Source organism: Monodelphis domestica, chromosome 4 (assembly GCF_027887165.1).
Source record: "Monodelphis domestica isolate mMonDom1 chromosome 4, mMonDom1.pri, whole genome shotgun sequence".
NCBI classification, from domain to species: Eukaryota; Metazoa; Chordata; class Mammalia; order Didelphimorphia; family Didelphidae; genus Monodelphis; species Monodelphis domestica.
In genome coordinates this window covers 427,884,154-427,899,421 of record NC_077230.1, presented here as the reverse complement: position 1 = coordinate 427,899,421, position 15,268 = coordinate 427,884,154, and the positions used below count along the sequence as shown (strand labels likewise).

The 15,268-nt window shown below is 41.2% G+C and overlaps 1 protein-coding gene across 1 annotated transcript in view; it reads left to right on the top strand.

Moving 5' to 3' along the window:
* The first annotated feature begins 1,116 nt into the window (after positions 1-1,116).
* LOC130459017 (carcinoembryonic antigen-related cell adhesion molecule 5-like) overlaps positions 1,117-15,268 on the top strand; it is a 27,900-nt gene continuing 13,748 nt past the window's right edge. Inside the window, exons 1-4 of the mRNA XM_056826230.1 lie at positions 1,117-1,231; positions 2,404-2,703; positions 3,074-3,325; positions 10,381-10,650. Coding sequence (XP_056682208.1) covers positions 1,117-1,231; positions 2,404-2,703; positions 3,074-3,325; positions 10,381-10,650 — 937 coding nt within the window. The remainder of the gene's footprint in view (positions 1,232-2,403; positions 2,704-3,073; positions 3,326-10,380; positions 10,651-15,268) is intronic.

Genomic DNA, 15,268 nt, shown 5'->3' with positions numbered 1-15,268 from the left:
ATAGCTGAATTCCTTGGCGACCTTAAATTAATATATATCAGTCTTTTAAAAGTGATTTCCTTGTCACACCTGGTAGTTCCACCTAGTGGACAGAAGCAGACCAATAGCAAGAGAGGAATATCTGAGGCCAGGGATGATTGAGCCAGCCTGATTTGCATCTGATCATAGAGGGGCAAATGTTGGAGTCCATCCTCACCCATGAAGGGATTGTGTTGGATGTGAACCTGTTTATGGGTCTCAGCACTGTTGCATAGTCAGGCCAGGAATCCTGCTCAGTTAGTTCCCCAAGGCATCCCAAATCATTTTTGGAAGAGAAATGATCAGGGAGTCAAGTCCATTAAAACTGGATCCTCTTTGGCTCTGTGACCTTGAGCTAGTTACTTAACCCCCATTGCCTGGCCCTTTTGCTCTGGAAACAATACATAGTATTGATTCTAATGCAGAAGGTAAGGGTTAAAAAAAGGGTTGTTCTGTGATAGACAAGAGATAAAAGGGTACCTGAATGTTGCTGTAAGGAGAAAGGAAAATAGTCCCCACCTGATCAATGTAAGCCACTGAACATCCCCTGGCAGGGTCACAGAACCCATTATAACTCCACCAGTCCATGGAGACACGTCTCCTCTCCCACTCAAGTCTTCTCTTCTTTGGTCTAAGCATCTCTAGTGCCCTCAATTGGTCCTTCAATTAAATATGTGTGTGCTCTAGTCTCTTCTCTGCTCATGACTCTCTATTGCCTACAGACTATCCTTGAGTGTTCTTGGTCTGTCATTAAACCTTAGCCATTCACAAAAGGGCATCAGGCCTTTCAGATACTTCTGGCCATGCATTGTGTGCTCAGACAGCATGAGTCTACATTTGGTACTCAGACTCACACTCTGTACTTTCCTTCCTCTGAACCGTTGTTTGGTCTATTTTCAGGATTTATACAGAACTTCTATATATGTTCTCATTTGGTCCAATAACACTTGGACTGAGAGATTATTTTACCCATTTAACAGATCAGGAGACTGAGACACAGATAGGGACTTGCTAGTAAGACACACAGCCAGTAACATTTTGAGACAGAATTTGAACATAGGTCTTTCTCCCTCTTAGGCTACCACTAGTCACTATGTCATGTCAGTCACTGTATCCATTGATGCTGCCAAAACACCTTCCAAAAAGTCCTACCATGGCCTTCATGGCAGGAGAATGCTCACTGTTCCTTCATATTCTCCCCCCACTACAAAAGGTAGCTAGATGACCTCAGATTTGTCACTGTCCTGGCCAGTGTCACTTGGCTTTACTGGATACAAATGGGAGGCTCACTCTTCCTCACATTAAACTTCCCAATGGAGACCCAGGGATGGAGTGCAAGCTCTACCAAAATAACAAGGAGAAAGGTCAAGGAAGCTGAAATATTTCTAACTAATGACTATCAATTTGGAAATTATTTTTAAGACAGCTAGCCATGGATGACCCAGGACAGAAGCCTGACGATCCTCATGCATGTGCCCCAGAGATTGCTCTGGCATACATATCTCTCTCAGTGGCAAGGCCTTACTTCCAACTAGAGATAAGGAAAGGGCTCTCCTTGGGCCATGAAGACTCTGGGAAAATTATTCCCCATTAGTTTAGATTCCCAGCATAAAACCATATCTGAGCTTGAAGATCACCTTCAACATTCTCATTCTTATCTTATAGGGTAGGAAACACCTAAGGAAAAGGGAGAGGCCAAAGCAGGGAATTCCAGAATCTTCTGTAAAGGGTAGGAACTACTTCCTGTGGACAAATCATGTTCTAGGCACCAGAGATGTTATTGTGGGTTTGAAATCTCCAGACTTGAACCAGGTCTGACCTGACTCCCAGCCTGAGGCTCTTCCTTTTGTTCCCTGATACTAACTGATCTATTTCCACTCTCTGCCTTTACTTTTCTTTCCTCTTCAGAATTAAAGTAATGTTTCCCTTTCTGAGCACAGTCTCCCTGTGGCCTGTCCCTAGTCTATCCACACCAACCTCTCCCAATATCCTTATCAAGCTGTCAAGGTAAGGAACACTGGCTTCTGAAAGCCCAGGCCAAGGAATCATAAACTCTTGGTGGTTCTGCCAAGCTATAAAGGCCTCAAATCCAAGCCCAGGTGCTGGATGAAGGGGTCTGTCATCCCCAGTCCTGCTTGCCTCAGCCCAGAAAGACTGAGCACCCGGGGCTTGGACCCCATGTGAATGTCTTTGTCAGTCACAGGAACTGAAGTTGAACTTTTCCTAAGGCCTGGAGGAGATGAGATCTGCACCAGAGAAAGGGGGGAGCTTTGTTATTGAAATCACAGGTTCTTGGTGTCTGGCCTCCAGCCTGCCAAGGTCTTAGACAGGCCATTTCCAAACCACTTATTTGGTTATAAGGTAAGAAAAAGAACCAACACAGTCATTTTCTGTCTATTCTCTGCACAGCGCCAGTGTCCAAACCTACCATTGTCACCTCCAACATTACTGCAGTGGAGACCAAGGACTTCTCATTGACATGCCAGGCTACAGGTCAAATTCACACTTACCAGTGGTTCATAAACGGAGTTGCCCCAGCTGGTAGCAGGATACAGCTGTCGCCAGATAAGAGGACACTCACTCTCAGCAGGCTCACAAGAAGAGATAACAAAGGGCCATATGAGTGTGAAATCCGGAATCCATTTTATAGCAATAGGAGTGATACATTCACACTGGATGTTGCCTGTAAGTATATTGCTTCTTCCTATATGGTGCATGCTTATAGCCTGGTGGTGTGTTCCCAGAGGCCAGGCTAATTCAGTCCCTTCTCTGAGAACTAAAGAGCTAGGCTCTGAGGTTCCCAAACCCCTTCATCTTTAGGGAGCCCAGATTGGCCTTGTCATGTGTTCTGGTGGAGGGTGGCCATCCAGGGTGCTGAACTGGAGAAAGCCCTTAGATCTTCCAAGTTCAGATCCAAACTGTAAAAGTAGAGGAGGAGCTGTGAATTTCCCAGCTCAAAGGAGCATCACAGTGGTCCCTGGTAATGGGTTACAGACTAGGAGATGCCCTTCTTTTCTGCCATAATCTAAATATGGAATCCTTCTTTTTCCCCCAGATGGCCCTGATATTGCCACAATTGACCATATAAGAGATCAGTTCACAACGGGGATAAATGTTACCTTGAGCTGTGTTGCTGATTCTAACCCACCAGCACAATTCACTTGGTTACAGAATGGAAAATCTGTCAACAACTCAGCCTCATTTTCTATTATTACATCCCTGAATCATATCGGAAACTATACCTGTATTGCAACTAACTCATTTACTGGCTTGACGCGCACTGCAAACAAGACTCTTATGATCTATGGTGAGTAGCTTGATTGGGCCCCCAACTTTGTGTTGGGCTCTCTCTTTCCCTGGCAGAAATAGACATGGAGAGAAATAGACATAAGTGACATTCTGCCTCCATGGTCCCATGGCACAATGCATTGTGGTAGAAGGAACCTTCTACTCAGAATCATGAAACTTGGATTTAATCATTCCTCCTCTGTCTATTATCTGTGTGGTAAGTGTGTCTACTCCTTTCACATCCTCAGCTTCTTCATCTGGAAAAGTGAATAATATTTGCTCTGTATATAATAGGATTTTAGGATATATAGGAATGTTTTTGTGTCATTATTTACTCTTATATAATAAGCAAAATGCAGTATATCTATAATCACATTTCATGTGTGTTTTCAATGACACATTCTACTTCATTTGTTAGATCAGTCACATTTTTCTGTAACATCATAATACTTTTGTAAAAACTTGTATCAATTTCTTTTTCTCTTTCTAATGCTGAGGTTACATTTGTAGCCAATGCTTTCAAATGATTGGCGTCATTCTCAAGAGAATGTAAGTTAGATACTGATTGTGCTAAAGATACAGAATCTATTATAGTAGAAGCCAATGAAGAAACTAATGCTACTATGCCTAATGCAATACAAGTAATACATCATTTATGTTGTGGTCTTATTTTTTGTTGTAATACATAAAGAATTTGATCCCCTGGGCTACCATACTATGAATCTTCATGTTCAGTGGCAAAAAGGGCCATGCGTGGTCACTTAATGATTAAGACAGGCCCATCCACCTGTGATCCTACACAGTAACTGACCCTACAGTTGCTACAGGTTACATTCCAATAATCAAATATCTAACTCTTTTGCTTGTCTAACTCATTGCTTTCAGTAATGTTCAGCTTCAGGATGATTATTTACTGTAGGTATAAAAGCATATCCCCCTGTTAGGCAAGTCTGAATGTCTAATGTAACACTTGTATTTACTGGTTTTTGGACTTTTCCATTATTAGAAACATTAACATAGTGATACATATTTACTTTATCCAATGCCAGGGCTGTCTTTCCATAATCAATCAAAATCTGTATGAAATTAGCAGAACATAACCAATTAGCTCTGGGGGCATCACCCACAAAGGCAAGCTGTATCCTCCTATAAAACTATGATGAAATTTATAAGAATCCAGTTTCTTTCCAATACACCTTGTGTCGTTATGCCAAGATACCCAAATCATATTTTTCCAATGAATACATGGTGCCCTTTTAGATCTACACAATAGCAAGGGAGGAAACATATTAACAGTGTCTCTTTGTTCATATTCCATCACAGAAGGACAAATAGGTATTTCTTGTCCCCAAGTACCATCACAAGATTCCCCTAGCCAAACTAAACATTGCAGTTGGCTGTACCCTTTATATTTTACCCCTTTGTCTACACAATAAGATCCTATCCAGAAAGAGTCTGACAGGTCAGGATGACCATAATAATGCGCCTGCAGAGATCTGAGGGGCAGGCATTCAGGATGGTCTCCTGTGAGGCACACTGGGGGTGCCTCAACTAGTCCAGTCCAATTGAAAGACACAAACAATTATTGGCCTGATTATTGTCCTTAGCTTGTCTCTCAAAATGGTAAATGCCAGGAATATCAGAATTAGTTTTTGTATATAAGATGACTTACGGTAAAGTGTGTCCCATGCCAACATACTCTACCCAAGGTGGTTGTTCCCAAAAAACCCATCTCTTTATTCCAGTAGCTGTACTTAAATTCTGGAATAGAAGTAGAAGAGTCAGTATCTTATTGAGACGTAGTCGAGTCTCCTTGTGAGGCTTCTGGAGTCCTCTTCTCGTCCTTCTCTTTATGGTCAGTCAGTCTCTTGAACTCAGCAGGAAGGGAGCCATACACTGTCTTTACCTGTGGAGCCACAAACAAAGCCTTGGCCTTGCAGGACCACTGGGTGAGGTCCTTGCCAGGATTGATCATCATCTTTCCATATGACAAATTTTTCTTCTGTAGCAGGGAATACAGGAGTAGTGGTACCTCAATTTCATTCATAAGAAAATGCCGAGAAAAAATTTTCAGCTCTGGATATATTATTGGAAGTAAAGATCAAATTATTTATAGTATATACAGTTATTGCCGATCGTTGATGTGGGGTGCTGTCTCCCCCTTTTTGTTTTAAAAGAAACATTTTTAGTATTTGATTACTATGCTCCACAATAGCTTGTCCTTGTGGAATGTATGGGATACCTGTGAGGTGTTGAATATCCCAAGTTTTACAAAAAAGAAAAAGTTGTTTGGAAGTATAAGCAGGTCCATTATCTGTTTTAAATGTTCTGGGGGGACCAGGCATCTGAAAAGTAAGCCCATAAAAACCCTGAATAAGTATCCACAGTGACATGGATATATTTAAGTCGTCCAAAGGACGGTTTGTGAGTCACATCCATTTGCCTTATATCTGTACTACTTAAGCCTCTGGGATTCACACCAATATACATTGGGGGATGGTTTGGAACACAATTAGGACACTTTTTCACAATACTCCTCGCTTGATCTTTAGTGAGTTGCAACATTTGGCCTAAAGCAGTACTATTGTGGTGAAATCTATGATGGATTCCTCAGCTAATTGCATATCAGTTAGATAACATTGAGCAATCAAAGCTTGATCTATGATATCATTTCCTTTAAAAATAGGTCCAGGTAAATTGGTATGACTGCGTACATGCATGGCATACACTGGATGTGTCCTTTGTCATATGACAGTTTGTAATTTACAGAATAACATTTGTACATTGCTTTGAGTAGATCTGATGACAGCTTGTTCTACACCTTGCAAAGACTGAAAAACATATTTAAAGTCCATTATGAGGTTGAAAGTCTCCTGAAATAACCAAAATTCTAGCAAAACAGCTGTTAATTCATTTTGTTGGGTAGAAGAAAAAGGAGTGGTAAAAATGACAGGTAGCTACCTTCCTTGTATACTCCTGCCTTATAACTAGCATTCGCATCAACATAAACATTAGGTCCTGATACTGGAAGATCTCTTAGAACACTAGGAAAAACAACAGGATGTTGGGACAAAAAAGAAAATTAACCTTGTGGAGTGTAGGTGGTAATAGTAATGGGGTATGCTAATAGTAAAGACTAAATATTTCTGTAGTATATCTTTAGCAATGGGTACCCAGATTTCATGAGGATACCATCCTAAACCTGAAACCACATATTCTATGCCTTTCCATATTAATTGAGCCATAAGACAATCCACAATTATAACTTTGTAAAGCCTTTCCCGATTTGCTTTTTAGATGTAACCCTTCAATGACTCTTTGTTTCTGAGTTATGGCTGGTACATAATTGCTCAAAATAATTGCTCAGAATTTCCTTAATTTCAACTTCATTGCTAACTCATTCATCCTTTTCATTTTTGCTTTTGGTAATTATGTTTTCCTCTTTCTTTAATGAAATTAACCAATGGGTCATCTATTTAGTTGTATTTTTATTAAAAAAAAAAAGAGATCCTAGATTTATTTAATTCTGCATTTTTTCTTTTGATTTTATTAAATTCTCTTTGGATTTTCAGGATTTTCTGTTTAATTGGACATTTCCTGATCTTTCCAGGGAACTGAAGTCAGTTGTATCCACAGACAGCCCTAGAGAGGTTAAGATGCCCTAGATCACATTAGGTGTCAACTGCTACTCTGAAACTTTTTATGAGCCAGAGTTCTTCCTGTCCTGTGTAAACCTCAAAATTTCTTAGACTTATAAATGTTGGAAATTTCACCTTTGGGAAATTTCATACTTGAAAAATTCCCTATTGATAGTGGGTCTTGGCTATTGGAATGTGAACCCCATTGGCATGGGAGTTTCCTCCTCTTCCCTTCTTAAGATTACTTTAGGACAGAAACCTTTTGCTGAACAATGGAAAGGACTTTGACCTATGCTTAAAGCATAGAACAGGAATTTCTTTGAGTCATGATTGATTTTAGAATTGATACAATGGAGATACTTGGAATCAATCTCCACCCTATTCAGTCCTAACAGGATTGAGTAAGGGCTGCAGCCTAGATCAAAATTTAATTATTCCAATCTCTATCCTCCTCAGGTTAACAGGATTTAGAAAGGGCTGTAGCAAAGGATCAAAGATTTAATTATTTGAAAATATGACCTTCAACAGACATGTGCAAAGGCCAGAGACCTCTGGGTGGTCCTGGGTTAAGCTAGAGCCTCCATTGGCACAGGGAAATTGATGGACAGGTGATTGGGAGATGTGAGGACTGAGGGGAGGGAACTTGGAGGGTTTTCCTGAAGGATAGGAGGGTCTGAAGACTGGGGGTGATTGAGGAGTTTGTCTGAGTGGTTGAGGTGTGCTCTGAGAAGCTTGCACTGAAGGAAGCTGAAGGTGGGGGCCCTGGAGACTGTTTCTCCATATTTGGTCACGTGAGTAATAGGGACTGATCTCCTTTCATTGCCCCAGCTATCTAAGGGCTTGGGCCTTTTGGCCCAGCCTAAACAGAAGGGGTATTCAAGCCCTATTCCCTTCTCTCCCCTTTCTCTCTCCCTCTATCTCTCTATTTCTAATTCCTTTCTTCCTCCTGTTTGCAATTAAAACTCCATAAAAGGTTGAAGACTGACTTGAGTTTTCATTAAGGAATTACATAGCTGAATTCCTTGGCGACCTTAAATTAATATATATCAGTCTTTTAAAAGTGATTTCCTTGTCACACCTGGTAGTTCCACCTAGTGGACAGAAGGAGACCAATAGCAAGAGAGGAATATCTGAGGCCAGGGATGATTGAGCCAGCCTGATTTGCATCTGATCATAGAGGGGCAAATGTTGGAGTCCATCCTCACCCATGAAGGGATTGTGTTGGATGTGAACCTGTTTATGGGTCTCAGCACTGTTGCAGAGTCAGGCCAGGAATCCTGCTCAGTTAGTTCCCCAAGGCATCCCAAATCATTTTTGGAAGAGAAATGATCAGGGAGTCAAGTCCATTAAAACTGGATCCTCTTTGGCTCTGTGACCTTGAGCTAGTTACTTAACCCCCATTGCCTGGCCCTTTTGCTCTGGAAACAATACATAGTATTGATTCTAATGCAGAAGGTAAGGGTTAAAAAAAGGGTTGTTCTGTGATAGACAAGAGATAAAAGGGTACCTGAATGTTGCTGTAAGGAGAAAGGAAAATAGTCCCCACCTGATCAATGTAAGCCACTGAACATCCCCTGGCAGGGTCACAGAACCCATTATAACTCCACCAGTTCATGGAGACACGTCTCCTCTCCCACTCAAGTCTTCTCTTCTTTGGGCTAAGCATCTCTAGTGCCCTCAATTGGTCCTTCAATTAAATATGTGTGTGCTCTAGTCTCTTCTCTGCTCATGACTCTCTATTGCCTACAGACTATCCTTGAGTGTTCTTGGTCTGTCATTAAACCTTAGCCATTCACAAAAGGGCATCAGGCCTTTCAGATACTTCTGGCCATGCATTGTGTGCTCAGACAGCATGAGTCTACATTTGGTACTCAGACTCACACTCTGTACTTTCCTTCCTCTGAACCGTTGTTTGGTCTATTTTCAGGATTTATACAGAACTTCTATATATGTTCTCATTTGGTCCAATAACACTTGGACTGAGAGATTATTTTACCCATTTAACAGATCAGGAGACTGAGACACAGATAGGGACTTGCTAGTAAGACACACAGCCAGTAACATTTTGAGACAGAATTTGAACATAGGTCTTTCTCCCTCTTAGGCTACCACTAGTCACTATGTCATGTCAGTCACTGTATCCATTGATGCTGCCAAAACACCTTCCAAAAAGTCCTACCATGGCCTTCATGGCAGGAGAATGCTCACTGTTCCTTCATATTCTCCCCCCACTACAAAAGGTAGCTAGCTGACCTCAGATTTGTCACTGTCCTGGCCAGTGTCACTTGGCTTTACTGGATACAAATGGGAGGCTCACTCTTCCTCACATTAAACTTCCCAATGGAGACCCAGGGATGGAGTGCAAGCTCTACCAAAATAACAAGGAGAAAGGTCAAGGAAGCTGAAATATTTCTAACTTATGACTATCAATTTGGAAATTATTTTTAAGACAGCTGGCCATGGATGACCCAGGACAGAAGCCTGACGATCCTCATGCATGTGCCCCAGAGATTGCTCTGGCATACATATCTCTCTCAGTGGCAAGGCCTTACTTCCAACTAGAGATAAGGAAAGGGCTCTCCTTGGGCCATGAAGACTCTGGGAAAATTATTCCCCATTAGTTTAGATTCCCAGCATAAAACCATATCTGAGCTTGAAGATCACCTTCAACATTCTCATTCTTATCTTATAGGGTAGGAAACACCTAAGGAAAAGGGAGAGGCCAAAGCAGGGAATTCCAGAATCTTCTGTAAAGGGTAGGAACTACTTCCTGTGGACAAATCATGTTCTAGGCACCAGAGATGTTATTGTGGGTTTGAAATCTCCAGACTTGAACCAGGTCTGACCTGACTCCCAGCCTGAGGCTCTTCCTTTTGTTCCCTGATACTAACTGATCTATTTCCACTCTCTGCCTTTACTTTTCTTTCCTCTTCAGAATTAAAGTAATGTTTCCCTTTCTGAGCACAGTCTCCCTGTGGCCTGTCCCTAGTCTATCCACACCAACCTCTCCCAATATCCTTATCAAGCTGTCAAGGTAAGGAACACTGGCTTCCGAAAGCCCAGGCCAAGGAATCATAAACTCTTGATGGTTCTGCCAAGCTATAAAGGCCTCAAATCGAAGCCCAGGTGCTGGATGAAGGGGTCTGTCATCCCCAGTCCTGCTTGCCTCAGCCCAGAAAGACTGAGCACCCGGGGCTTGGACTCCATGTGAATGTCTTTGTCAGTCACAGGAACTGAAGCTGAACTTTTCCTAAGGCCTGGAGGAGATGAGATCTGCACCAGAGAAAGGGGGGAGCTTTGTTATTGAAATCACAGGTTCTTGGTGTCTGGCCTCCAGCCTGCCAAGGTCTTAGACAGGCCACTTCCAAACCACTTATTTGGTTATAAGGTAAGAAAAAGAACCAACACAGTCATTTTCTGTCTATTCTCTGCACAGCGCCAGTGTCCAAACCTACCATTGTCACCTCCAACATTACTGCAGTGGAGACCAAGGACTTCTTATTGACATGCCAGGCTACAGGCCAAATTCACGCTTACCAGTGGTTCATAAACGGAGTTGCCCCAGCTGGTAGCAGGATACAGCTGTCGCCAGATAAGAGGACACTCACTCTCAGCAGGCTCACAAGAAGAGATAACAAAGGGCCATATGAGTGTGAAATCCGGAATCCATTTTATAGCAATAGGAGTGATCCATTCACACTGGATGTTGCCTGTAAGTATATTGCTTCTTCCTATATGGTGCCTGCTTAAAGCCTGGTGGTGTGTTCCCAGAGGCCAGGCTAATTCAGTCCCTTCTCTGAGAACTAAAGAGCTAGGCTCTGAGGTTCCCAAACCCCTTCATCTTTAGGGAGCCCAGATTGGCCTTGTCATGTGTTCTGGTGAAGGGTGGCCATCCAGGGTGCTGAACTGGAGAAATACCTAAGATCTTCCAAGTTCAGATCCAAACTGTAAAAGTAGAGGAGGAGCTGTGAATTTCCCAGCTCAAAGGAGCATCACAGTGGTCCCTGGTGATGGGTTACAGACTAGGAGATGCCCTTCTTTTCTGCCATAATCTAAATATGGAATCCTTCTTTTTCCCCCAGATGGCCCAGATATTGCCACAATTGACCATATAAGCGATCAGTTCACAACGGGGATAAATGTTACCTTGAGCTGTGTTGCTGATTCTAAACCACCAGCACAATTCACTTGGTTACAGAATGGACAATCTGTCAGCAACTCAGCCTCATTTTCTATTATTACATCCCTGAATCATATCGGAAACTATACCTGTATTGCAACTAACTCATTTACTGGCTTGACGCGCACTGCAAACAAGACTCTTATGATCTATGGTGAGTAACTTGATTGGGCCCCCAACTTTGTGTTGGGCTCTCTCTTTCCCTGGCAGAAATAGACATGGAGAGAAATAGACATAAGTGACATTCTGCCTCCGTGGTCCCATGGCACATTGCATTGTGGTAGAAGGAACCTTCTACTCAGAATCATGAAACTTGGATTTAATCATTCCTCCTCTGTCTATTATCTGTGTGGTAAGTGTGTCTCCTCCTTTCACATCCTCAGCTTCTTCATCTGGAAAAGTGAATAATATTTGCTCTGTATATAATAGGATTTTATGTGGGGAAAGTACTTTTTACATGTTAGGCACAAAAACATGTGAATTGTCATCATCATCCTTGTTATTGATATTGTATTATTCTCTTCTGTCCTAGTAGCATATAACCTTCTTTTTCTCCCAACTTCTAGGACTGCAGGTTCAATGACTGCTCCATAATCTTTCCTTCCATCCCTTTCCCTTGGTGCTATGGACCCACAGAATGTTTTTAATTCTTGGTTGGAGTATAAGCTCTGGTCATGCAACAGGGCTGGCCTTGATCCTGTTTGGCAGGGATATTCTGGAGATGGAAAGGAGGATGTAAACTTTGTCTCCTTTCACACACAGAGATTCACCATTGCACCTATATTTTTCCTCTTTGTGGCATAAAAAGTCACATGAAAGTATGGCTGCTATGAAACCTGATTCTTATCCATGTAAAGGGATGATTGGCTTTAGCCTCCAGTAACTGGGTCCACAGTAGAATTCCTGATGCCCAATTAATTCACTAGTCTGATTTTCCTATGTATCGAAGACAAAACCTTCAGTCTCATAATCACACTAATGGGCAGCAGGTTCATAGAGAGATCAACTCTGGCCTTAGTTTCCTTTTATTTCATGCAATTTTATTGTTACAAACCTTAGGGGTATCCCAACTTCCTCTCCTAGACTATGGGGATGTTCTGAATGGAGAGCAGCGGGGAGAGATAGAATTGTGAAGTGGGGAAGTGACCTTGGGGAAGTCAGACACCAACAGCATATACTTTAGAGGAGGGATGATTTTTTATTTGCCTCAATCTGTACATGAGGATGCCTAAAGCTCACATTTTAAAATATCATATAATTATCTGTTTGTCATTTTCTTTTGTTAACTATTTTCCAATTACCTTTTCCCCTGGTTCATGCAGCACCTGGGAATGTTGCAGGCTATGTATTTGACACCTGTTGTTGAAAAGGTCTTTTTCTTAATTTATTTTTTTTTCCAATTAACTAAAATCTATTTTCTGTCCCCCTTCTACCTTCTACCACTAATGAAAACTAAAATCTTTGGGACAGGTATGAGTTGTGCCTGCCTGTAGCCATGAATTAATCTATTCCTAGGTGGACACCTGAGAAAGAGAGTTAGGAACTGAGGGAAAATGGGTGAAGGGGATATAGAGAAAGAGGGAATATAATAAAAGAAGAAAGACTCAGAGACAGTGCTTAAAAAGCCTTAATGTGTGCTCGTCTGATTCTAGTAGAGAGAGAGAAAGAGTAAACTACATATTTCCTCAATCTTTTATTGGAGGATCAAGGAATGGGGAATGGGAGGTAGCTAATGATCATGTAACACGGCATAAGAGTTAACATTGGCTCAACTGACAACTATTAGATCAAGGAGGAGGAGTTTATTCAAACATGTGACCTGGTATGGAATCTGGTCTGACAAGGTGGGAACCAGGACCCTGTGGCAGCCTACCCAGGAATTCTTCTGACTTTTGGACTGTAGATTTGGAGAGTGGTCAGAATTAATCCAGTACCTATTAAATACAATGATCAAGAACTACTTGCCCATGAATCTGGTATATAAGAATATAGGTTGCACTATTGATATATTAATAATTGTTTCAAGATTAAAATACACCCATGATGCCACATGGACAATCAAGGAAAACAAATTCTGATGCTCAAAAAATATCTGTTGCAACATACACCCTGACTGCATCCCATTTCTGAAGTGAGGCAGCTGATTTCATAGGAAGTCTGTAGGTTTTTTTTTTTTTTTAGGATTGATGAACAATTTTATTTGGTGCTGACAAGGAATAAATGCGTATGTAATATTTTAGCATGTCTGAGACAAACAGCAGGTTGCCATAGATTCTCTCCATGACTGGAAATTCTTTTTTTTTTTTTAATATATTTTATTTGATCATTTCCAAGCATTATTCGTTAAAGACATAGATCATTTTCTTTTCCTCCCCCCCACCCCCCATAGCCAACGCGTAAGTCCACTGGGCATTAGATGTTTTCTTGATTTGAACCCATTGCTTTGTTGATAGTATTTGCATTAGAGTGTTCATTTAAAGTCTATCCTCTGTCATGTCCCCTCAACCTCTGTATTCAGGCAGTTGCTTTTTCTCGGTGTTTCCACTCCCATAGTTCATCCTTTCCTTATGAATGGTGTTTTTTTCTCCTGGATCCCTGAAAGTTGTTCAGGGACATTACACTGCCCCTAATGTAGAAGTCCATTACGTTCGATTATACCACAGTGTATTAGTCTCTGTGTACAATGTTCTCCTGGTTCTGCTCCTCTCGCTCTGCATCACTTCCTGGAGGTTGTTCCAGTCTCCATGGAACTTCTCCACTTTATTATTCCTTTGAGCACAATAGTATTCCATCACCAACATATACCACAGTTTGTTCAGCCATTCCCCAATTGATGGGCATCCCCTCGTTTTCCAGTTTTGGGCCACCACAAAGAGCGCAGCTATGAATATTTTTGTACAAGTCTTTGTGTCCATTATCTCTTTGGGGTACAGACCCAGCAGTGCTATGGCTGGGTCAAAGGGTAGATATTCTTTTGTCGCCCTTTGGGCATAGTTCCAAATTGCCCTCCAGAATGGTTGGATCAGTTCACAACTCCACCAGCAATGAATTAATGTCCCTACTTTGCCACATCCCCTCCAGCATTCATTACTTTCCTTTGCTGTTATGTTAGCCAATCTGCTAGGTGTGAGGTGATACCTCAGAGTTGTTTTGATTTGCATCTCTCTGATTATAAGAGATGTAGAACACTTCTTCATGTGCTTGTTAATAGTTTTGATTTCTTTATCTGAGAACTGCCTATCCATTTCCCTTGCCCATTTATCAATTGGAGAATGGCTTGATTTTTTGTACAATTGACTTAGCTCATTATAAATATGAGTAATTAAACCTTTGTCAGAGGTTTCTATGAAGATTTTTTCCCAATTTGTTGTTTCCCTTCTGATTTTAGTTATATTGGTTTTGTTTGTACAAAAGCTTTTTAGTTTGATGTAGTCAAAATTATTTATTTTACATTTTGTGATTCTTTCTATATCTTGCTTGGTTTTAAAGCCTTTCCCCTCCCAAAGGTCTGACATGTATACTATTCTGTGTTTACCCAATTTACTTATGGTTTCCTTCTTTATGTTTAAGTCACTCACCCATTTTGAATTTATCTTGGTGTAGGGTGTGAGGTGTTGATCTATTCCTAGTCTCTCCCACACTGTCTTCCAATTTTCCCAGCAGTTTTTATCGAATAGTGGATTTTTGTCCCAAAAGCTGGGATCTTTGGGTTTATCGTATACTGTCTTGCTGAGGTCGTTTTCCCCCAGTCTATTCCACTGATCTTCCTTTCTGTTTCTTAGCCAGTACCAAATTGTTTTAATGACTGCTGCTTTGTAATATAGTTTGAGGTCTGGGACTGCAAGGCCCCCATCATATGTGTTTTTTTTCATTATTTCCCTGGATATCCTTGATCTTTTGTTCTTCCAAATGAACTTTGTTATGGTTTTTTCTAAATCAGTGAAGAAGTATTTTGGTAGTTCAATGGGTATGGCACTAAATAGATAAATAAGTTTGGGTAGGATGGTCATTTTTATTATATTGGCTCGTCCTATCCATGAGCAGTTAATGTTTTTCCAATTGTTCATGTCTAGTTTTAGTTGTGTGGCGAGTGTTTTGTAGTTGTGTTCATATAGTTCCTGTGTTTGTCTTGGGAGATAGATTC